Source organism: Camelus bactrianus, chromosome 8 (assembly GCF_048773025.1).
Source record: "Camelus bactrianus isolate YW-2024 breed Bactrian camel chromosome 8, ASM4877302v1, whole genome shotgun sequence".
NCBI lineage: Eukaryota > Metazoa > Chordata > Mammalia > Artiodactyla > Camelidae > Camelus > Camelus bactrianus.
Window position 1 is genome coordinate 59,465,135 of NC_133546.1, and position 22,282 is coordinate 59,487,416.

The 22,282-nt window shown below is 34.5% G+C and overlaps 1 protein-coding gene across 4 annotated transcripts in view; it reads left to right on the top strand.

Annotated features, from left to right (window-relative positions):
• The window catches only part of CASP8AP2 (caspase 8 associated protein 2), a 44,477-nt gene that overhangs the window by 4,127 nt on the left and 18,068 nt on the right, over positions 1-22,282 (top strand). For all 4 annotated transcript variants that reach the window (XR_012508731.1, XM_074368619.1, XM_074368620.1 and 1 more), the window contains exons 2-7: positions 9,266-9,348; positions 12,549-12,617; positions 14,903-15,003; positions 15,721-15,795; positions 16,678-16,793; positions 19,752-21,970. Coding sequence is in view for 3 of the 4 variants with exons in the window: in XM_074368619.1 (XP_074224720.1) it covers positions 9,294-9,348; positions 12,549-12,617; positions 14,903-15,003; positions 15,721-15,795; positions 16,678-16,793; positions 19,752-21,970 (2,635 nt within the window). In the remaining variant the exon portion in view is untranslated. The remainder of the gene's footprint in view (positions 1-9,265; positions 9,349-12,548; positions 12,618-14,902; positions 15,004-15,720; positions 15,796-16,677; positions 16,794-19,751; positions 21,971-22,282) is intronic.

The following is a 22,282-nucleotide window of genomic DNA, read 5'->3' on the forward strand; positions in this document are numbered from 1 at the left end:
TAGATAGCTATAGTGGGGGCCTGAAACAAATTTCTATGGGAAGAACGGGGATAAATGGGAGACATGTTGTAGGCCAGCGTCAGTAGAGTTGCTACTCAAAAGAAGTAGCAACGTCAGGAGATGACAGTTGTTGATGGAAAGATGGTCTTTTTTGGTTTTGGACTTGATGAGAGCTTGGACTTACAAAAGTGTGTTTATTTTATTAACTTTAGCACCTCATTGCTGACTGTTGGTTTGTATTTTAGTACAAACAGTTCCTAATTTTAAGGCACTGAGGGGACAGCAGAGGAGTCTGTATAAATCTGATCTGGTATCCCTATTTTTTGTGGCAATACTTATTCTCTATCCTGACCTTGTGTTTGCCCATCAGGTCTTTAACCTGCATTTTGCTTTGCAGTTGTAGAAAATATGGTATTGATGTCCAGGAGCTCAACACGTTAGGAAAGTATTCAGATACATTTTTACAAGTGCCCAACAGCAGTTAGAGCTAGTTATGTGTTATTAAATTCTAATAACCACAGCTCTGTGAAATCTTCTCTGTGTGCTTTTCATGGTAAATGAGACTAAGTAGGCTTTGAGTGAGGACCAGTGGAACCCTCTTAGGAATAAACTGTGAGCTTTAGTTAATGGATATGGACACGTATTTTGGCTGGTTAAGTATATTTTGACTGATTTCCTGGTTTATTCAGCACACATTTATCTTCATATATGTATATTAATTGCTGAGAATATAGATATTTATAAAACTTGATCCCTGCCTTCAGGCTGTTCATGTTTTATCTGTTATTCAATATGGTAACCTCTGGCCATTTAACTTTTTTTTTTTAATTGAAGTGTAGTCAGTTTACAATGTTGTATCAATTTCTGGTTTATAGCACAATACTTCAGTCATATAGGAACATACATTTATTCATTCTCATATTCTTTTTTACTATAGGTTATTACTATTTAACTGTAAATTAATTAAAATTAATTAAAATTTTAAAATCAGCCTCACTGTTAGGCCAAACAGTGGATTCCCAAATATGTCTTGTCCTTATCCCTGGAACCCACGACTGTGTTGCTTTACATTGGAAGAAACTGCACAGATATGATTAAAGTGAGGGTTATGAAATAGGGAGAGTATCCTGGGTTATCCAGTTGGCCTGGAATTAGCTTAAAGGCCCTTAAGAGCGGAGCAGGAGAGCAAGAGACAGGAAAGGCAATGTGATGACGGAAGGTGGGGAGGGTATTTTAATTAAAATATTAACACAGTTAAGAAGGCATGTTAAATTACTAACAAATAAACATCTCTGTAAATATAGGTCTTTTCCTCAAGAAAAAATAAAGATGAAGATAGCTCGATGGAAGGAGGAATAAGGAAGGATTGTGGCAATAAGAGTAGAGAGACATAAACATTGGAGGTTGTCAGTGTAGTGGCAGTTGCAGGTTTTATGTGAAATCTTGTGACGGCAGACTGGATGGCTCTGGCTCATTGCCCTGTGTCTGGCTTTGTCCCCCATCCTTCCTCCCCAAAAGATTGAGGGAAACCAAGCTTAAGCCCTTGCAAGACAAAAACCTTTGGCTGTACTGATACTAGAGGAAGAAAGGGGAGTGACAGCCATCGATGGTACGGGTGTCATGTACAAGACTAGATTCCTTCATTTAGCTGCTGTTAATCAATAGTGCAAAAATTTAACATCCTGGGAAAGAACCCTGTCTGAACCAACATAATGTCTGCATTATACGGATAGCATTTCTGTATTTCTCAATAATGTATGTGCTAACTTGCGTTATAGAAAGCTGTGCTATGGTGGTAACAGAGTCTGTCATGTGGCTGAATGGGGTAGGTGAGAGGAGCAGTGTGAGAGAGTTAGAAAAGCATTGGTAGGTACTTCTGGAAACGGTGCTGGTTTCTGTGCCAGGGAAGCTTAACTCAGTATTTTGGGTAGCTCTTGAGGATTTCTGACCTGGGAGTGGAACACAGGCTTAACATAACCAGAATTAATTTTGGCCTCAGTGTGGAAGATGGTAAGAGGAAAAAGATACCAGGAGTATGGAAACTAGCTTGGAGACTTTTATAATAATTTAAGTGAGAAATAAGTGTATCTGAAACTGGAACACTGACTGAGTGGAAAGGAGATTATTAAATTTGTGAGATTTAAAAATAAAATCACTGAGAATTTGTGACTACTTGAAAGTGAGTGTGGAGATAAGAAAGAGTCAAAGATAATGGAAGCTTTTAGCTCGAGAGTGAATTGAGGCAGGAGATGGTTGTTTATATTTTCCATATCCAGGCATTTACCTTATTTGCTTTCTTCCATTATTATGCCTCATAAAATCAATCCTTTCTTTCTCACTGTCTCCATCTTGTCTTATCATGTGGACTCTAATAGTAGCTTCCTTCCCAGTTTCTTTTCCTACATTTTTTGTCTTTCTAGTTCATTCTACACATTAATCTTTCATTTTTTTACAGCAGTGTACTAACTCAGAAACCTTCCAGTGCTCCTATGGTCTGGAAATTCAAGACCAGATTCCTTGGTTTGACATTTAGAATCTTCTGTTTGATGCTAATGAAATTTTAGTTTTCTCTCTCAATCCTGTTCTATCTGAGGTCCATTCCAACTAGGCTGTTTTATTTACGGTTCTCCATGTATACCTTTCTTCCAAGGTTAATGGTGTTTTCATTTGGAATCTACAGATTTCCACAGATAGCTCCCACTCCTCTACTGATTTGCAGGTCTTTTCCCAGCCAAGCAAGTCATTGGCAATGTGTATGCTTTTAGTCTCCACAAATCTTTGCCAACATTTTGGAGGGGATAGTGGCTGTAAGGGGACACAAAGAGTACTTCTAAGTTGCTGGTAATGGTCTGTTTCTTAATCTGGGTGATATTTACATGGTTGTGTTCAGTTTGTGAAAAATCATAGAACTGTATACCTATGAATTTGTACTTTTTTCTGTTTTTGTTATACTTCTATAAAAAGTTTACTCTCTCCCCATCAAAATAAAATATGTCCTTACTCTCTTAGGCCCTTTGCACTTCAATTTGAATTTTATGGTCAACTTGTTAAGTTTGACTGGAATTGCAGTGAGTTAAAGTTGGGGAGAATTGCCAACCTTGATATTGAGTTTTCCCATAAATGATTGAGACATATTTTGTTGTTTATTTAGATTAGAGGTAAACTGCCTGTTTTTGTAAATAAAGTTTAATTGGAACACAGCACCTAATCATTTACACGTCTATGATTGTTTTGGAGCTGCAACAGCAGAGTTAAGTCATGACAAACCAGATGGACTACAAGCATAAAATACTTGCTTTCTGGCCTTTTAAGAAGAAAAAGTTTTCAGACCCCTGATTTTGATATTTTATTATTTTTTCCGTCAAGGTCTTGTACATCTTGTATTAGATTAATTCCCATGTACCTTATGGTTTTGTTGCTGTAATACCTTTTTATCAATTATGTTTTAAAACTGCTGGCATATAGTAAAGCTGTTGCTTTTTGGGTATTAATCTTATATAAAGCAACTTTGAGGAACTCTAATTTTAATATTTTGTGTATTTCCTACATAGGTGATCATAGTGTGAATAATGGCAGCTTTATTTCTTCCTTTCCAGCTCTATTTCATTTCATGTCTTACTCTTACTGCTAATAGAATCAAGCATGACTTTAAAGGAATGCTTCTGTGGTTTCACCATCATGTATGATGATTAATGTGAGGATTTATTTTTAAGTAGAAGTATATCTTCTATCAGTTTTTGAAAGATCTCTTCTTAAACTATCATAAGCTCCAAGTTTGCTGAGAGTTAGTGTTGAATTTTTATCATCTGCGTTTCCTGTGTTGAAGTAATGTTGGTCAGGTTTCTTCGTAAATTTAGTCCCACCACCCGATTCCATACTCTACTCTTTGGAAAGAAGTCACTATGCACAGCCCACATTTGAGGAATAGGAGATTAAGCCCTGCCTGCTCTAGAGTGGAATATCAACATAGTTTATTTGGAGTTCTGCTTGGGAGATTTGTTTCTTCTTTTCCATTTACTAATTTACTCTTATCAGTGTGGAGTCATGTATGTTTATTTTATGCTTTGAGTTATAATCCAATTCTACTGTAATATATTGCTCAAATTGTTCCAGCTTTGTCTATTGAGAGAGCTCTCTCAGTTGGTTCTACTGCCTCTTTGACGTACCTCCATTTGTTTGTTTGTTTGTTTTTGACGTTCCCTTACTTTCTGTAAGATGCTCCACATTCACCTTGTGTTATTTCCTGCCCCTGTCTGAGAATCAGCCATTTCTTCAAGAAGCCCTGGTCCATTTTAATGGAGTATAGCGTTAGAGGCCAAGATGTGGATACTAGGTGAGCTTATTGCTGCTTTGCTGATAGAGCAAAGAAATGCATGTGTGTCTACTAACACATGTATATATACATACCTATAAATATTTCTATATCTAATCGTCTGTATCTACGTTAAGTTAAATGTGAGTTTTTACTGATGTCTTCAACTATAATCCATTACCACAGGGATCATTTTTAGTGTATTCTCTTGCTTTTCTGTAACCTCCCACTTCAATAGTGAGAAACATGTCAGTGTCTACTATCCATTTATTTGAATTGTTTAATTCCAATATACACATATAACAGTATCAGAACTGTTAGTTCATATCCTGGTGGGAAACAACTTTATCAACTAGAAGACAGTGCTTATGCTAATTGAGGTTTAAAAAAATTTTTTTTCCTTCCAGTTTTATTGAGGTATAATTGACAGACAGACAGCACTGTATACTTTCTGGGGGTTGGAGGGAGGTAGTTAGATTTTATTTACTTATTTACTTTTCAAGGAGGCACTGGCGGTTGAACCCAGGATACTAGGCAAGCACTCTACCATTGAGCTATACCCTCCTCCCCAGTTAAGTTTTTAATGGTATATCATCCTTGCATTTTGAGGATTAAATCTTACATATCTGTATTGTATTTTTGCTTTGTTCTTTGTTTAATGTCTTGCTGGATGCAACTGTGTAATTTTTTAAAGACTATTTCTATGTTTATAAGAAAGATTGACCTATAGTTTTCCTGTCTTGTGATTTTCCTATTTTGTCCTATCTTTGCGCAGTTTTGATGTCTAGACTGTGTTAACCTTATTTGTCTCTTAGCATTTGTTTCCTTTCTGTTGTCTAGAATAAATTATGTTTCATCTGTTTTTCTGAAGGTATAACAGAATTCATCTGTAAAACTGTCTGGGCTTAGTAGTTTCTTTTATGAGTAAGATTAGCTACTGTTTCAAGTTATTTAATCATCCTAGGTATGTCTGTATTTTCTATTTCTTTTTGAGTCAGTTTTGACCAGTTACTTTTTTTTCTAAAAAACTATCCATTTCATTGAACTTTCAAAAGTATTCTTTTTTTAATATCATTTTTTTCTCTTTAAATGGGGGTACTGAAGGTTGAACCCAGGACCTCATGCAGGCTAAGCATGTACTCTACCACTGAGGTATACCCACCCCCCACAAAGGTATTCTGTTGATAATTTCGGGCAATGTGAAGCTGTCACTCCATTTTTATTCCTAATATTTGTGCCTTCTTTCTTTTTCTTGATTAGTTTTGCAGTTATATGCCTATTTAATTTGTCTTTTCAAAGAGCCAGCATTTATTTTTGTTCATCTTTTTAGTGTTTGTTTCCTTTTATTAATTTCCTTTTTTGTGTGTGTTTCTTTTGGTTTACTTGGTTCTTTTTCTTCTTTTTTTTTTTAAGTGAAAGCAAGTTTATTTAGAGAGATAACACACTCCATAGAGTGCGGTCCATCTCACCCTGAAGGGAGAGCAGCTTAGGAGATACACATTCCCAGAGACAGAGTGTGGGCCATCTCAAAGGGCGAGAGGGAGAGAGGCTGAGAGATGTAGGGGTGTTTAGTTTAAAGTAAAAGTGGATACACGCTCCATCGACAGAGTACAGGCTATCTCAGAAGGCAAAAGAGAGAGCGACCTTTTTCTAACTTCTTGAGTGGATATTGACCTCATTAATACCTATGTATTTATTTAATGCAGTGACTTTTCCTCTAAAAGTACTATTTTGATTGCATCCCACAAATATCTTGTCTCATGGCATATTCGTTGTTACTCAGTTCTGTACGTTTCAGTTTACGTTAATATTTGTTCTTTGACCTATGTTATAACTTTCCAAAGAAACTGGGAAATTTGAAAATGCACTGTTAATTTCAAATTTTATTAATAAAAGCACTTCTATGATATTTGTTGTAACTTGCTCTATCTTGATACACAGTCAATTTTTTTAACATTTTTTATTGAGTTACAGTAATTTTACAATGTTGTGTCAAATTCCAGTGTAGAGCACAATTTTTCAGTTATACATGATACATAGTCAATCTTTATATGTGGTTGAAAGTAATGTAAGTTCTATTAGTAGTTATATGTAGGTATATAAAATCATCAGATCGAACCTGTCAATTTTGTATTCAGACCTATATCTTTAAATCTCTTTAACTGCTTGATTAGCAGAGAAAATTTGTTAAAATATCTATTCTGACTGCTTACCTGAATCAGACAGTATCCAATCATGAGATAAAACCACACAGTAATTTGAAAAGAGAAAGCATAGTGTAAAGAATTAACAGAGACTTGGAGCAACTGGGAATTGGTTAGTAAGAGTTAAAGATAAGGCTCAAGAACTTAGGAATAGCAGATATAGGGGTTAGCCACTACCTTTAGGGTTGAGATAGATCTTCCAAAGAAGAGCTGTCTTCCCTCTCATTGGAAAGAGCATGGCCTGGACTACTTGGATGGTAGAGAAGTTGCTAAGTGCCTTGCTGGTGACACTGCTTTGAATCTGGCAGAGGAGGTGTGTAGGAAAGCTCCTGGATGCCGCCAGCTGTCAGGTGTTGTGGGATCCAAGGGTTGGAGAAGCTGCGCTCCCCTTGAGCCTAGCAGGAGAAAGCTGCGTCCTGCAGGAGCCCATTGTAATAGAACCCTCATGTAAAGGAGGCAGGCATGTAGGGAAATTGTGCCCTTGAAGGAACCTAGCCCTGGAGAAACTGCCTGCCGTAGGAACTGAATGTTGGAGAAAGCTTGCTCTGTAGGAGCCTGACTTATCAGGCACACTGAAAATAGGAAGAGAACCCCCTTCCTTTGCAGTGTCCCTCCAGCACTCTCTACTGACAAGGCTATATACATATTGCTAGTTAGCAAAGGAGAAATATTTACAAGGCCTACCTCCATTATCACAGAAGGTGGATTTGAAATTGAGAGGCATCATAATTGCCGCAGTTACTTCAACTTTATGTATACATAGTGAGAAACCATGGATGTATCTTCTTTGGACAACTTCTTGATATTACCATATGTATATTATTCTCAGAAACAGTTTTGAATAACTCTTAATGCTACACCTGATATGACTAAGAAATGAGCAGTCACTTTCTCTTAAATTTATAAGTAATTTTAAAAATATGTATATATATATTTGGTGGTAGGGGCCTAGAAATTAAGTTGTGGGGACAATGGTCCCATAAACAATTGGAAAAAAATTTAAGACACATGAGGAACAAAAGATCCAGAATTTGTTAGATCTCTTATATTTCCCAGTTTTAACTTACCAGGACAAGTAGAACTTTTTTTTTTTTATGTAATACTTGCCAGTAGTAAACACTAAAACTGTGTGAAATGATATACAGTAAAGTCTTTGATCTGTTTGATCTGCTTAACCAAATCATCTATTTAACCAAATCATTAGGTAACTAATCCCCATTTTGTAAAAGACCCATTAACTGATGCTGCCTGTTCCATGTGACAGCTGGTAGTAGATTACTGCAGTATCAGGAAGTCTGAGTTTCTGCTCCGTCCGTTGAGTTTTGCTTTACCAGAAATCAGTTATTATTTGCCAAATGTGATTATGCCGTGTGTACCTTTTGTAATTATTGTACAGGCTGTATTATGACAGAGTTGATTAATCAACTCAGCTAATTGGAAAAAATATTAGAATGGGGAATGTGGGGGATGAAGAAAAAAGATATACATGTACCTTAATTTTATTTAAAGGAGTAACATATAAATTGTATCTCTTGTGGTAGAACCATGACCTTTTTGTTGAGTGTAAATACAATGATTAGAGTTCTGACTTCTTTCTTGCCTACCCACTAGACATTGCTTATGATTGCTGGCACTTTTTCCTGTGGAGAAGAAATTGGATACTTGTGATTCAGTCTGAGTACAGACGAGATTCTCTCTTCTAGTATTTTGGATTTCCTTACCCTCACTTGATTTGACAGCAATTTTAAGTGTCTTGCTACTCACCTTTGAGTCTTTCCAAAGTATTCAGCCTAGTTTTCACTGGAAAATAACTCCCTTTGGTAATGTAATCTTTCATCTTACTACTACTTAGAAAAATAAGAAAATAAGCATAATTGGATTTGGTAATAAATGCACCTGTTGTTGTAAGTGTATATCTCAGTTGGTGGGAGCAAAAATATGCAGGCGCAGTTACCCTTAATGACCTCAAGTAGCCACAGTGGCCATAGTTCATTGACCATAGGCAACTTTCACAAGTTTTATGGGCAGAGTGTAGAATGTCAGATAAATCAGGTTTTTTTAAACTGCTTTGGATTCTTACGTTGCTTCCTGTCTTTTTGCTATAAACAGCGCTACATTGAATATTCCTGTATATACATTTTTGTGGTCATGTGCTTGTATATCTTAGAACAAATTGCTAGATATGAAATTGTTGGGTCAGATTATTTGCATTTAAAAACTTGATAGCTATTGCCACATTGCCTCCATAGAACTTGTTCCAGCGTACTTGAGTGATTTATGAGAGCACTTCTTTTCCCACACATTTACCAATATAGTATAGTATCACACTTTGCTCTTTGCCCATCTTACTCCCTTATGGGTGAAAACATGTGTGTCCAGAGTCCCCAAGATCAACCCCCAGGTTTGATGATTTGCCAAGAGGATTCACAGAACTCAGCATATGGTTGTGCTTATTTAGTACGATAGTTGGCTTATTTTAGTATAAAAGTTAATTTGTATTTTGGTCTATTTTTTAAAATTAGCATCATTTACTTTGTGACACGGGTTGACCATATCAGCAAGCTTAAGATTTTTGTTATAATTTTTGCTTTTGGGAAATGTTTGACTTTTTTTTTTTTTTAATCACAATAGAGTAAACTTTATGAGTGTGTCCAAATTTGAAAGTTGCTTTTGAACGTAAAGCTAAGTTTAATCTCTGAATTGTGAGGTTGATTTTAACAGTGGAGAATATTTATATTTAATACTTTAGATGGTGACTATCAAAAGGAAATAGGATCATGGCAGCAGATGATGACAATGGTGATGGAACAAGTTTATATGATGTCTTTTCTGGTAAGAGCTTATTTTAATTATCTTTCTAAATTTGTTTATTTAATTACAAAATCATTTACTTATTCTCATTTAAAACACTGTCATTATCAACTTTTTCTCCCCATACAGTTAGTACAATAAAGTGCCCGGCAAATAGAAAGTGCTTAGTAAGTGAGATTTCTTATTATTAATGCTTCCAGGCCTCTTAAATGTAATGAAATTAACATCTTTGTTAATATAAGTGGTGATGATTTTTAATGTTATATCAAAAAATATAAGATAGGTATTTGTTACTCTTGACATTAATACTTCTAGAGAATGCAGTGGTGCTTGTTTATTGTTGTTCAGGGGAAAATTGACGGTCACAAATAGATTAGTTTGAAAGAGATAACCAAGACCTGATAGTAAAATACACTCATGAAATGGAAACATTTTTAGTAATATACAGAATTTAAACCTCCAAATCCTGACATAGCATTTATCTAATTCTTTTGTCTTAATTATAATTATGCTATGAAAACCTCATTAAATTTTTTGAGAACACAAATGTGTGTTTAGTGATCAGAATTGTGATTACTATGCCAAAGAATGAAAAGGGCAGAATGAAAACATGTCTAGTAGACTTCTATTTTGCTTAAGATATGTTTTTTAAAATTAATATCTATAGACCTGGAAGGATTTACATGAAATATGGCCATCATAACCACTCTGGGTAGTGTTATTTGGTTTTTGGTGTTATTTAATTATTTTGCTTATGTGGTTTCAAATTGTTATGCTGCTATGTATTTCTCTTATGATATTTTTTCTTTGAAAAGTTCTAAACCAACAGAAAAATGGACAGTATAATATAATGAACACCTTTACTTTTCACCTAGATTCACAAATAGTTAACATTTATCACATCTGCAACTCTTATTTTGAAGGACAAAACTATATTGTTAATCTCATTTGTTGGAAATGGCTGTTTTTGTATTGCATATTGCTTGTTTTCACTCAAGTTCCTGTCCACGTGGGTACATTTCTTGATAGTCACAACATACATAGAGTACATTTTACTTTTTACCAGTTAACGTGATTTCAGAAAAATTTTATTCCTGTAACATTTTCATAATATTCTCTTGTTATATTTGTAATTTCAAACTTACAGAAAAGTTGAAAGAATAAGAACAAGCAAAGAATCCTTCACCTGGTTTCCTCTGAGCTTACTGCTTGTTAATTAATATTTTATGCCAGTGGCTTTAACATTGTGCACATGCTTTTTTCTTTGAACATACACATAATTTTTTCCTGTCCCATTTGATTGTATACATTATGGTCCTTTACTTCCCAGTACTTCAGTGTATATTTCATAAGAAAAAGTTAGTTTTTAGTTTTCTTACATAACAACAGCATAATTACCAATTTCAGTAAATTTAACAGTGATACAGTAATTTTATTTAATTTACCTCTTTTATACCAGTTTTATCAGTTAAACCAATAATGTCCTTTATTACTGTGATTGGATTTAGAGTTATCTTTTTAATACTTTAGTTTGTGTCATCAGTTTTTTTCCTTTCCGATTTTCTTGCTTCTTTCAAATATTATTGGAATATATTTTAGAACTCCATTATAATTTACATATTAACTTTTCAGCTATACCTCTCTGCATTATCTTTTATAATTGGTTGCTCAAGGGATTGCAGTGTACATCTTTAAAATTTTGCAGTGTACTTATTAAAATATAAGTATCTTTTCATGTAAGATACAGAATCTTGTACATATGGTTGCATTTAACCTCCATCCACCCCTTTATGATGTCATGAACCCCACACTACAGTGCTATAATTTATATTTTAAACTGTTGTGTATCTTAAATTAAGAGGAATTAAAAACAATTAAGGTGAAATACTAGTCTTTTATATTCACTCAGTTATTACCATTTTTGTCCTTCTAGTATCCTCTAGTATCCTTCTAGTATGATTTTCCTCCCCATTGTCTCTTTTCTTCTGGTACTCCAGGTATATAAAATCTGAGAACTTTTGATACTCTGTATGTTACTAAGACTGTTCCTTTTTTTTTTTTTTTTTTTTTTTTTCAATCTTTCTGTTCCTCAGATTGGGGAATCTGAAGATTACCCAGTTTATTGATCTATCTTCACATTGACTGGCTCTTCTGTCAAGCACATTCAGTGAATTTCTTTTTCAATTAGATGTTGTAGTTTCAGTTTTAAAATTTTCATTTGGTTTTTGTAGTTGTTTCTGTTTCTCTACCAAAGTTTCCTGTATAGTAATTGTGGATTGTATTGGACATTTTGAATGTTATAGAGACATTGGATTCTGTTATATTCCTCTGAAAAGTGCTGTTTTTAATTTTATCAGGTATTTAACTTGACTGAACTTAATCTTCTGTCTTCCCTGTGTTGAATAGCAGCTGAACTCTCTGTCCAACTTTGTTTTATCTTTAGCAGAACACTTTTGGACTTTTTGAAGTTTTAACCTTCACTTGTGTGATTTGGGGGTCTCAAATTTGGACACAATTTGTAGAATCTCCTCTGTATCTCCTCTGGACTTCTTCTCTTTCTTACTGTTATTACGCCCAGCGCTTTTCCTCTGGTTCTTCAGGCTATTAGGACTGGAAGTTTGCATCTGAGTTTTCACTGCCCAGTGTGACTCCAACTAGGGCCTATCCCACTACCAAAAATTGTAATAAAAGGAGGATAGAGAATTCACGCAGTGCTGTTTTCATCTTTCAGATATTGTCTCCCCCTCCAGTTTTTGCCTGCTTTGGGTTGCTCTCTATTTCTTCAGATAGCTTTTATTTTTTAATTTAGGTACAGTTTACATATAACATAATAGTTTCAGATGTACAATATAATAATTCCATATTTGTATATATTGCAAAATGATCACCACAATAAGGCTAGTGGTAGATCATTGACTACAGATAGCTTTTCATATTTGTTTAGAGTTTATAGTTATTTGCAGGATGATAGAAACTACTTTGCTACTATAGGAGTTGGAACCTTCCCATCAGGATGCTTTTGAAAGTGAGTTTTTAAGTCTAAACCTGTGTACTTAGACCTTTGTGTTTATAAGGATGTATAAAAACTTGTAAAAATTTTTCTTTTTTGGTGCAAGGTTAGTCTTTCTGGTCCTTTGGAGTAGGAATGGAAAATTTTCATTAAGTGCATGAAGTCAATTTTAACTAATCTTTGGGGTTTTTTCTGGTTTTGTTTTTTGCAGCTTCTCCTCTTAAAAATAATGATGAAGGTTCTTTGGACATATATGCTGAGTTGGACAGTGCTGTTTCTGGTATGTAAATTCTATAATAAAAGACTTTTGTTTGGTCAATCTATTGTAAGTGTTTATCTTGTTGTTACTAATTCCAGGAGTAACTCATAACTCCTGAACAAGCTCCTAATCATTCTTTGAAATGATTATTCTTAGGTCATTATTTTCTTGCCCACAGCTTGATCAAGAAAATAAATTAGCCCATAGGTTTGTTATTCATCTAGGTCTCAGATTTAATTGGACCTTGTGCAGAAATATTTTGTACCATTGAAAATGCAACTGGTGGTGGTATCTGTACATATATTACTATCACAGGCTACGTGATATTAGACCTTTTGAAAAGGGTAGTTGCTATAAATATTTTCATGTATTGGGAGGAGTGTGATATGCAAAATGTCTAATGACCTTTCCAAATTAGAAAACTTTTCTGTAATCGAATTTCTTGAAGCGTCAAACAAATATGATCCTTACACCTGATTTGTTGACATAGCGTTTTAGGTAAATTGATTTTATGACTGTAATCTGTGAAATCAGTATAAATGTGGATGAAATGCAAGAGATGAAACAATGCATAGTCCTTTAGGTTGAGATAAATACAACATCAAAAAGTTTAACATGTATATTTTTCTTTTTTTCCCCTCTTTATTGAGATATAATTGACATATAACATTATGTAAATTTAAGATGTACAGTGTGTTAATTTGATACACTTATATATTGCAAAATGATTACCTCCATGTCATTAACTAACACTGCATAATGTCACATAATTATCAACTTTAAGATCTATTCTCTTAGTAAGTTTCGATTATATAATATAGTGTTATTGACCATAATCACTATGCTGAACTTACTCATCTTATAGCTGGAAGTTGGTACTCTTTGATCAACATCTCCTCTTCTCCCCCAATCCCTGGTAATCATCATTTTAGCCTCCGTTTCTATGCATTTGGCTTTTTAATATTCCACATGTTAGTGATACCATATAGTATTTTGTTTTTCTCTTTCTTGACTTGTTCACTTAGCATAATGCCCTCAAGATTCATCCATGCTGTTGAAAATGACAGGATGTCCTCCTTTTCGTGGCTGAATAATACTCCATCACACACATGGCACACCTCATCTTCATCCATTTATCCATTGTTGGACACTTTGATTGTTTCCATGTCTTAACTATTCTGAATAACGCTGCAGTGAACATGAGAGTGCAGATATCTCTCTGAGATCCTGTTTATTTTCTTTTGAGGTATACTGAGAAGTGGGATTGCTGGATCATATGATAGATCTATTTTTAATTTTTTGATGAACCTCCATGCTATTTTCAATAGTAGCTGCAACAATTTACATTCCCACTAATGGTGCACAAGAGTTCCATTTTCTCCTCATCTTTGCCAACACTTGTTATCTGTTGTCTTTTTGATAATACTCATTCTGACAAGTGTGAGGTGATACCTTATTGTGGTTTTGATTTGCATTTCCCTGATAAATAGTGATGTTGAGCACTTTTTCATGTTGGCCATTTATATGTCTTTGGAAAAATATCTATCAAGTTCCTCTGCCCATTTTTTTTTTTTATTTGCTGTTGAGTTGTGTACGTTCTTTATATGCTTTGGTTATTAATTTCTTATCTGATATATAATATATGTTTAATTTGCAAATATTTTCTCCCATTTGGTAGGTTGCTTTTTCATTTTGTTAATAGTTTCTTTTGCTGTGCAGAAGCTTTTTCATTAGTTGTTGTACCACTTGTTTATTTTTGCGTTTGCCTTTGCTTTTGGTGTCAAATCCAGAAAATGATTGGCAAGACCAGTGTTCAGAAACTTACCCATGATGTTTAAATCTTTAATACATTTTAATTGATTTTTGTGTATGCTGTAAGATAAAGGTCCAGTTTCATTCTTTTGTTTGTGGTTGTCCAGTTTTCCCAATATCATTTATTGAAGAGACTGTCCTTTTTCTCACTGTATATTCTTGGCTCTTTTGTCATAAATTATGACCATATATGTGTGGGTTTATTTTTGGGCTTTCTATTTTGTTCTGTTGATCTATGTGTCTGTTTTTATGCCAATAAAATAGAGATTTGATTACTAAAGCTTTGTATTATAATTTGAAATCAGAAAGTGTGATGCTTCCAGCTTTGAACGTCTTTCTCAAGATTGCTATGTCTTTTCATAGTCTTTTGTGGTTCCATACAAATTTTAGGATTGTTTTTCCCATTTCTATGAAAAATGCCATTGGAATTTTGATAGAGATTTCATGGCATCTGAAAATACATATATTAATGTGAGGGGTTTTGTTTGTTTTAGACAATGCTTCCAAATCCTGTGTACCATCCAGAAATTGTTTGGATTTATATGAAGAAATCCTGACTGAAGAAGGAACTGCAAAGGAGGCAACATATAATGATGTACGGGTTGCCAGAATTATTAAAGACAGTTATTTCGCTTCTTTGTAGCTCCTGAAGTACAGGCATCAGCTTACTATTGAACAAACATTTTGTGCTTAGGAAGTAGCTCTTAGACTAAAAGAATACTTAAATCAGTTTCTGCCTTCACATCTACATTTTAAAACAATATTTTCTGAATGCTTGCCCAAATTTAATTACAGTTTTGCTTGATTAATTAAAATGTCTGAATATATAAAATCTCAACAGGTAATCAGTATGATAAAATATTTCATCTTTTCATGATTTGTACTAAGTTACAAATTGTCCCAAGACCTCAATCAGATAAATTTCTTTCTACCCTATTTGAATTTTAAGGTTTGGAGATTGAACATGAAACTAAACAAAATGCGTTATTGATAGGCTTAACTTTGTTTTTGTTTTTTTTTTTTTGGAGGAGTTGGAGGGTGTAATTAGGTTTATTTATTTTTTTTAAATGGAGGTAGTGGGAATTGAACCCAGGACCTTGTGAATGTTAAGCACATACTCTACCACTAAGCTATACCCTCCTCCACCAGGCTCAACTTTGAAAACCAGTAATCTAACTAAATATATGTTAGTAGAAATAGACCTCATCTCCCCTTCTTTGTGGGTTGATTTGCAAAGTTTGAAATATTTTGAAATGCCATTTAAGCTAAGAAAATAATTTAGAATGATGCTTGATCTCTTTATATCTCACAGCTGCAGGTAGAATATGGAAAATGTCAGCTGCAAATGAAAGAGCTGATGAAAAAGTTTAAGGAAATACAGACACAGGTGGGATTATAATGAATATTTTCTTTTGCCTTATTAACTTTTAAAATCGAAGTTTAATTAAAAAAATTTTGTTGGAAATTAAAATGTTAAAGGGTTTGCAGTTTATAAGGAAACTTTTTTTAAGTATTAAATGAAATAGCAAATCTGATAAAATATGTATTATTTTCAGTATCAATAAAATTGATATAGGAAAACTGCCTGATTTGTTAAATGATATTGACATAAATGATCTCTTAGACTAATTAATAGTTAAATAATAGAAAATTCATAGAGAGTAATCAGGTGGTTTAAAGAGAATGGTTTGAGGAGGGAAGATTTAGAATGGCTGATGGGGGAAAATGGTGATGCTGTCACAATTTCTGCCAGAGTGACTTTTTTTGTGATCATGCTGCAAAAAATCAAGAATGTCCTGTCTTGTTCTGATTTTTAATTTTTAGTAGAGTTGTTTCTCTTCTTTTCCCTTTCCCCCAAAGAACAAGTCAATCTTCAATTTATTCATTGTTCATCTGAGAATTCGTACATTGTTGCAAGTTAAACCTACAAATTATTAAATATAATGAAATTTTTATCATTTTCAAAATAATGAACCAGGCAGAGCTTTTTTCTTGTTATTTATTGGTTTTTCATTTTGATCCCAGTTTTAAGTAGTTTCACTTTAAATGTAAGGCCTTTCTCTGGTGCCAGTTTTCTTCTCTGAATTTCAGCTTCCCCATTGTATAATGCGCGTGATTGCACTTTTCCTAGGACCATTTTGAGAATGCATAAGATAAAATATTTGATGCCTAGCATGTAGTTAGCAGTCAATAATCATTAGCTATTATAAATAATAGTGTTTAATAAGCCTGTAGATATGTTTTATTAAATATATTTTATGGTATTTAGAATTTCAGCTTAAAAAATGAAAACCAGTCTCTTAAGAAAAATATCTCAGCACTTATCAAAACTGCCAGAGTGGAAATAAACCGCAAGGATGAAGAAATAAATAATCTTCACCAAAGGTATAACTGAGGGGTATGGATTTGTTTATAAATTACAAAGGTGTTGATATGCGGAATATTTTTAACTTTGAGTGGAAAGATACAAAAATCATGCATTTTATTAAATATTTAGCGTTTTACTGAGAGTCACTATATTCTAATGGTATATTATCGTAACATCTGTGGTTTTTAAAAAAAATTTTTTTTTTGGTGGGGGATGTAGAATTAGGTTTGTTTGTTTTTTAATGGAGGTACTGGGGATTGAACCCAGTACCTCATGCATGCTAAGCATGCACTCTGCCACTGAGCTATACCCTCTCCCACCTGTATGATTATTAATAGAATATTGCCACATGCCTCTCTGAATATATTCAGTTTTACAATACTCTGGGATCTTGCTCTGGTATTCTTTGCTCCTGAGAAGATGATGGTATATGCCATGGTTTCTTTTAGGTGCCACAAAATTACTAAAATATCAAAAGGACATCTGTGCTCATATACCTTGTTAATGGACAAACCCTTTAACTATCTCTCAGTTGTATGTTCTTTTCCCTCTTAAATGGATTTTCCACTCAATTTCTCTCTCTCCCTTTCTCTCCACCCCACCCCCCGCCCTCATTGAGGGCAATATTCTGCTCCAGAGAATTTCACATCTCTCTTCCCCTTGATAGTCAAACCACCAAAACAGTTATCTAAACTTGCTGTCTCTGTTTCTCCACTTCCTATTTCTTCTCACTCTTGAACCCATTCCACTCTGACCTCTTCCTCCGTTAGTCCACCAAAACAACTGTGTAACTACTACTAATTCATCAAATAGTTCTGACTTCTCGTTTTACCTTGTCCTCACACACTGTTTGACATAATTGACCCTCTTTTCTTGAAATAATTTCTCCCTTGGGCTTTCATGATTCTTAGTTTTCTTCCTAACTTGACATTTATTCTTCTGTACTTGGCTAAGTTGGAATTCCTCAAAGCTTAAACCTATGTCCTTTCTTTTCTCTGTCAGTATTTTCTTATGATGTAATCTTACTTATACTAGGTAATGTTCTATTTATATGTAGATAACTACTTCACATCTGTACAAAATTTTCAAAATCACGTCATCCAAAACTGAATTTATGATCAAACCTCTTCTGTTGTTCCTAGTTCAGTGGGTTCCCTAGGTTCCCCGTCATTTATTCAGCAGGTGCAAGCTAAAGAGACCTCAGGGTAGAATAACCATTTGATTTATTGCCCAAACTAGGGTCCTTTTGAGAGGAGAAGGAGGTGCTGGTAATAATTATGCTGAGATTGCATGGCAAACTGGTACACAGAGTCACTCTGCCTGGGAGTCATCACTGACACTTACCTCTTGGTCATCTTTCAGATCCAAATTCATTACCATGTCTTGTTGATTTTTGTCTTTATAATCTTTCAAGTCATTCATTTCTCTCCATATCTCCCATTGTTGCTGACCATCAGCTCTCATCTGAACTGACAGAAGTCTTTGTGCTCATATCTCTGCCTCCACTTTTGCTCTTTCTAGCCTCTGATTTCTCACATCTCAGTTTAAAGCCACAGGACACTTTCTAAAGCTCAAGTCTGGACATTTACACAGAACCACCCCATCCCATCCCTTTCTTAAGATATGTTCTTAAAACACATCAGTGGGCTTCTCATTGTTCTTAAGATAAAAGACCATAAATTTTAACTTGGTGCACAAGACTTTTCACAATATAGTCCCAAACTACTTTTCAGGTCTTGTCTTCAGTGTTTACTTTTATCCTAGGTATCATGGCTCTGATGTATCTCTGGCATTTTTAGCTGCACCATGAGCTCTGTATTGCTGAACTATTTCCACTGCCTGAAATGCTTCTCTCCTTCACCTGCTAAATACCTACTCATTCTCAGTTCTCAGCAGAAACATCCTTTCACAGGGGATATTTATCTGTTCTCACTGACTAGATCAAACCTCTTCTTTTTGTAGCTTCATTTACACTTGCAGTTTTAAAAAATCATAAATGGGATTACTTAATTACTATTTTTCTCTTCTACTAAACTAAGTTTCTTGTGAGTAAGACCATGTCTTTGGGTCCTCATTATTTATTGAGTAAATAAAAAATTAAAGAGTGAAAGAAGATGATCCTATGTGTGGACCATATGACATTATAAAGCATTTTATTTAGGCCTTTTGAAAATAAAGATGATTGTGTGTTTACTAACCTAAATTCCACCAGTGCAACCAGTATAAGATTGGTTTCTGAAATGTTATGGAAATTTTATATATATTTAAATCTTTTAGGGGAGGAGTATGATGTGTGATTGGGTAGCAGAGAAACTGGGTGAACAAATGATAAGAATTATTTTGTTAGATTGTTATATGTGGTTATACATTAATAAATATTCTGTCAAGTATTTGCACTTTTTATTTGTAAGCTCTAACTAGTATTCTAATTGTAAATATTTATCATTTTGTTGAAAGTTCATGTTTAATAGAAAAAATGGAAATACTAATATGAGGTGAAAATTTAACAGTGTAAACTTTGGAAAGCGTTTAATGTGAAGGTATATTTTAAAATAAAACTTACGATAGTATTTCATTTAGTATGGAGTTAAATATGTGTTGCAAGCTCTGTGGGCTAGGACTATACAATTTACTAAGTATGACACACGTTCTGGAAGAAGTGAATTTGTGATTAGTTTGGGAGTCATGTGCCTGTGGTGAAGGAAGTCTGAAAGACACTTGCAAGTGCTGGGATAGAGCTGAGAGTTCCTCCAAGCTTTGTTTGAGCAAAGCAAATGAAAGAGAGTTCCTTATTTTAAAAATGGCCTGTTTGGAAGTTGGTAAATTCTTATTACTCACTCCTTTATACAAAGTTAAATAAGTTTTGCCATTATGTGGGCTCCCAAATTTTAAAGTGTATCACACATGGTTAAAATTTGGATTGTTAAAAAGCAACTAACTTTGGTTTTTTGTTGCTAATTTCTATTTGTCAATAGATTGTCCAAGTTTCCACATTTTCGAAATAATCATAAAACTTCAAGGACTTCGGATATAGTTAAAATAAAAGATCTTAAATCCAAGTCACCCCATTTGGATGATTGTTCAAAGACTGATCACAGAGTGAAAAATGATGTTTCTAAAGATGCACATCATAGCACTTCACTGCCAAACCTTGAAAAGGAAGGAAAATCACATTCTGAAAAAAAGAGCACTTCGCATTTGCCTATATCTAATGAAAAACACTGTGCCAATGGCATTTGGTCACGTTCCCACTATCAAGTTGGTGAGGGTAGTTCAAATGAGGAGAATAGAAGAGGGAGAAAAGATAGTAGACATAGCCAGTATAGCAGAGGGACTGAGAGAATACGAAAAGACTTAAACAGCAGCTGTAGTGATGGTGAACCAAGGAACATGGAAGCCAGTCAGAGGCTACAAGGACATCCTGAGAAACACGGTAAAGGTGAACCAAAGGCTGAAAGCAAAAATTCTAAGTTTAAAAGTAACATAGATTTGGATTATAAAAATGAACGCATTAGCTCTTCTTGGGACAAAGAGAGCTCTAGAGACAGATCACACACTCGACTAGAATCTCAAAGTGACAGAAAACTTGAAAGACAAAGTGAAAGATCACAAAATATAAGTAGGAAAGAACTTAAATTGCAAGACAAAGAAGAGAGAAAAGGTGATCAAAAACCTAAATCAGTAGTAAAAGACCAGGATCATTGGAGAAGATCTGAACGACCATCACTTCCTCATTCCAAGAATGAAATAGCAAAATCTCATAATTCAAATAAATACCACTTAGAAGAGAGAAGAGGGAGGGAAGATTGTAAAAGAGACAGGGCTGTAAGTAACCACAGTTTTCAAGAAGGAAGATGTCCGTCTTCCCTTTCAACCAGTAAAACTCACAAACACGTTGACTCCAAGGACATTGATGCTGTGCACCAATGGGAAAATACCCCTTTAAGAGCAGAAAGGCATAGAACTGAAGATAAGAGGAAACGAGAACGAGAGAGCAGAGAAGAAAACAGGCATATGAGAAATGAAAAAAGAATACCTACAGAACATTTGCAGAAGACTAACAGAGAAAGTAAGAAAACTACTACTGATTTAAAGAGACAGAATGAGCCAAAAAATGACAAAGCTGAAGCCTCTAATGATGTTTCCGAAGGAGCAGATAATAAAGAACTTGCAATGAAAGCTGAGAGTGGTCCAAATGAACCACAAAACAAAGACTTCAAGTTGAGTTTTATGGAAAAATTGAACTTAACTCTTTCTCCTGCTAAAAAGCAGCCTGTTTCTCAGGATAATCAACATAAAATAACCAATACTCCCAAATCCAGTGACATATGTGATTTGGAGTCCTTGGTGCAGACTGAAACAGTGACATGTGTTCCTTCTGTTGGTGAACATATCATAGAGGAAACCAAATTAGAGTTATTGGAACCAAAGGATGCTCCTTCAGCAGCATCTGAACCCAGGACCAGTATTTCAGAAAGGAATATAGAAGAAGAAAATAGATTGTTAGTTGAATCTGTTGAGAATTCTGTGCATTGTGACATGCCCATTTGTGGTACAGAGACTTCCTTCTCAGCCCCTGTGGAAATGGAACAAACAGAATCCTCATTTCCATCATCAACAGAAATAGAACAAACCATTACTAGTGGGGCAACGGCAGCAGTTCCTGTGGCGGTGGACACATTACAAACAAATGTTCCTCAAAACTTTGGCTTGGAATCAGATACCAAAAGAAATGATGACTTAAATTCTTGTAGTATTTCTGAAGATATAGAAATGAAGGAGGCTTTTTCAACAAAAGTGACCAAATCCAATGAGAGCATTTTGCAGCCGTCAATTGAAGAAGCTGGCATTTTGCCAGTAGTCCTTTCAGAAGATGATAAACCAAAATGTGAGACTTCTCTTGTAGATCCACCACTGGTTGAAAGTAAGTCTCGTCATTTGGAGCCTTGCTTACCTAAAGAGACTCTAGAATCTTCACTTCAGCAAACTGAGTTAATGGACCACAGAATGGAAATTGGTGAAACAAACTCAGTATATCATGATGATGAGAACTCGGTTCTGAGCATTGACCTTACTCAATTGAGACCTATTCCAGAAGCTATCAGTCCTCTCAATAGTCCGGTGAGACCCATAGCAAAAGTTCTTAGACTGGAAAGCCCATCTCAAGTTCCATTATATAATAATCATCATAAAGGTAATAGTTTATATTATCTCTTATAACTTACCTTTTTGAATGTAAAATAGTAAGCAAGATGAATGAGTGCTTTTCTTTTGATAATGTAATTAACATATTATTCAGAACCCCATTGTCGAATAGAAATGTAGTGTGAGCCTTTAGTCTAGATTTAGGTAATTCTTATTTATACTTATTTATTCTGATTTTTAAAAAGGGAGTGGTAGGACAGATTGTTTAAAATGCTCTTTGCTTGCTCTCAGATATATTTTTCTTGTTTAAAAGCCATCAATTGGCATAGAGTAGATTATGCTGCTAACATGAAGTAAAGAT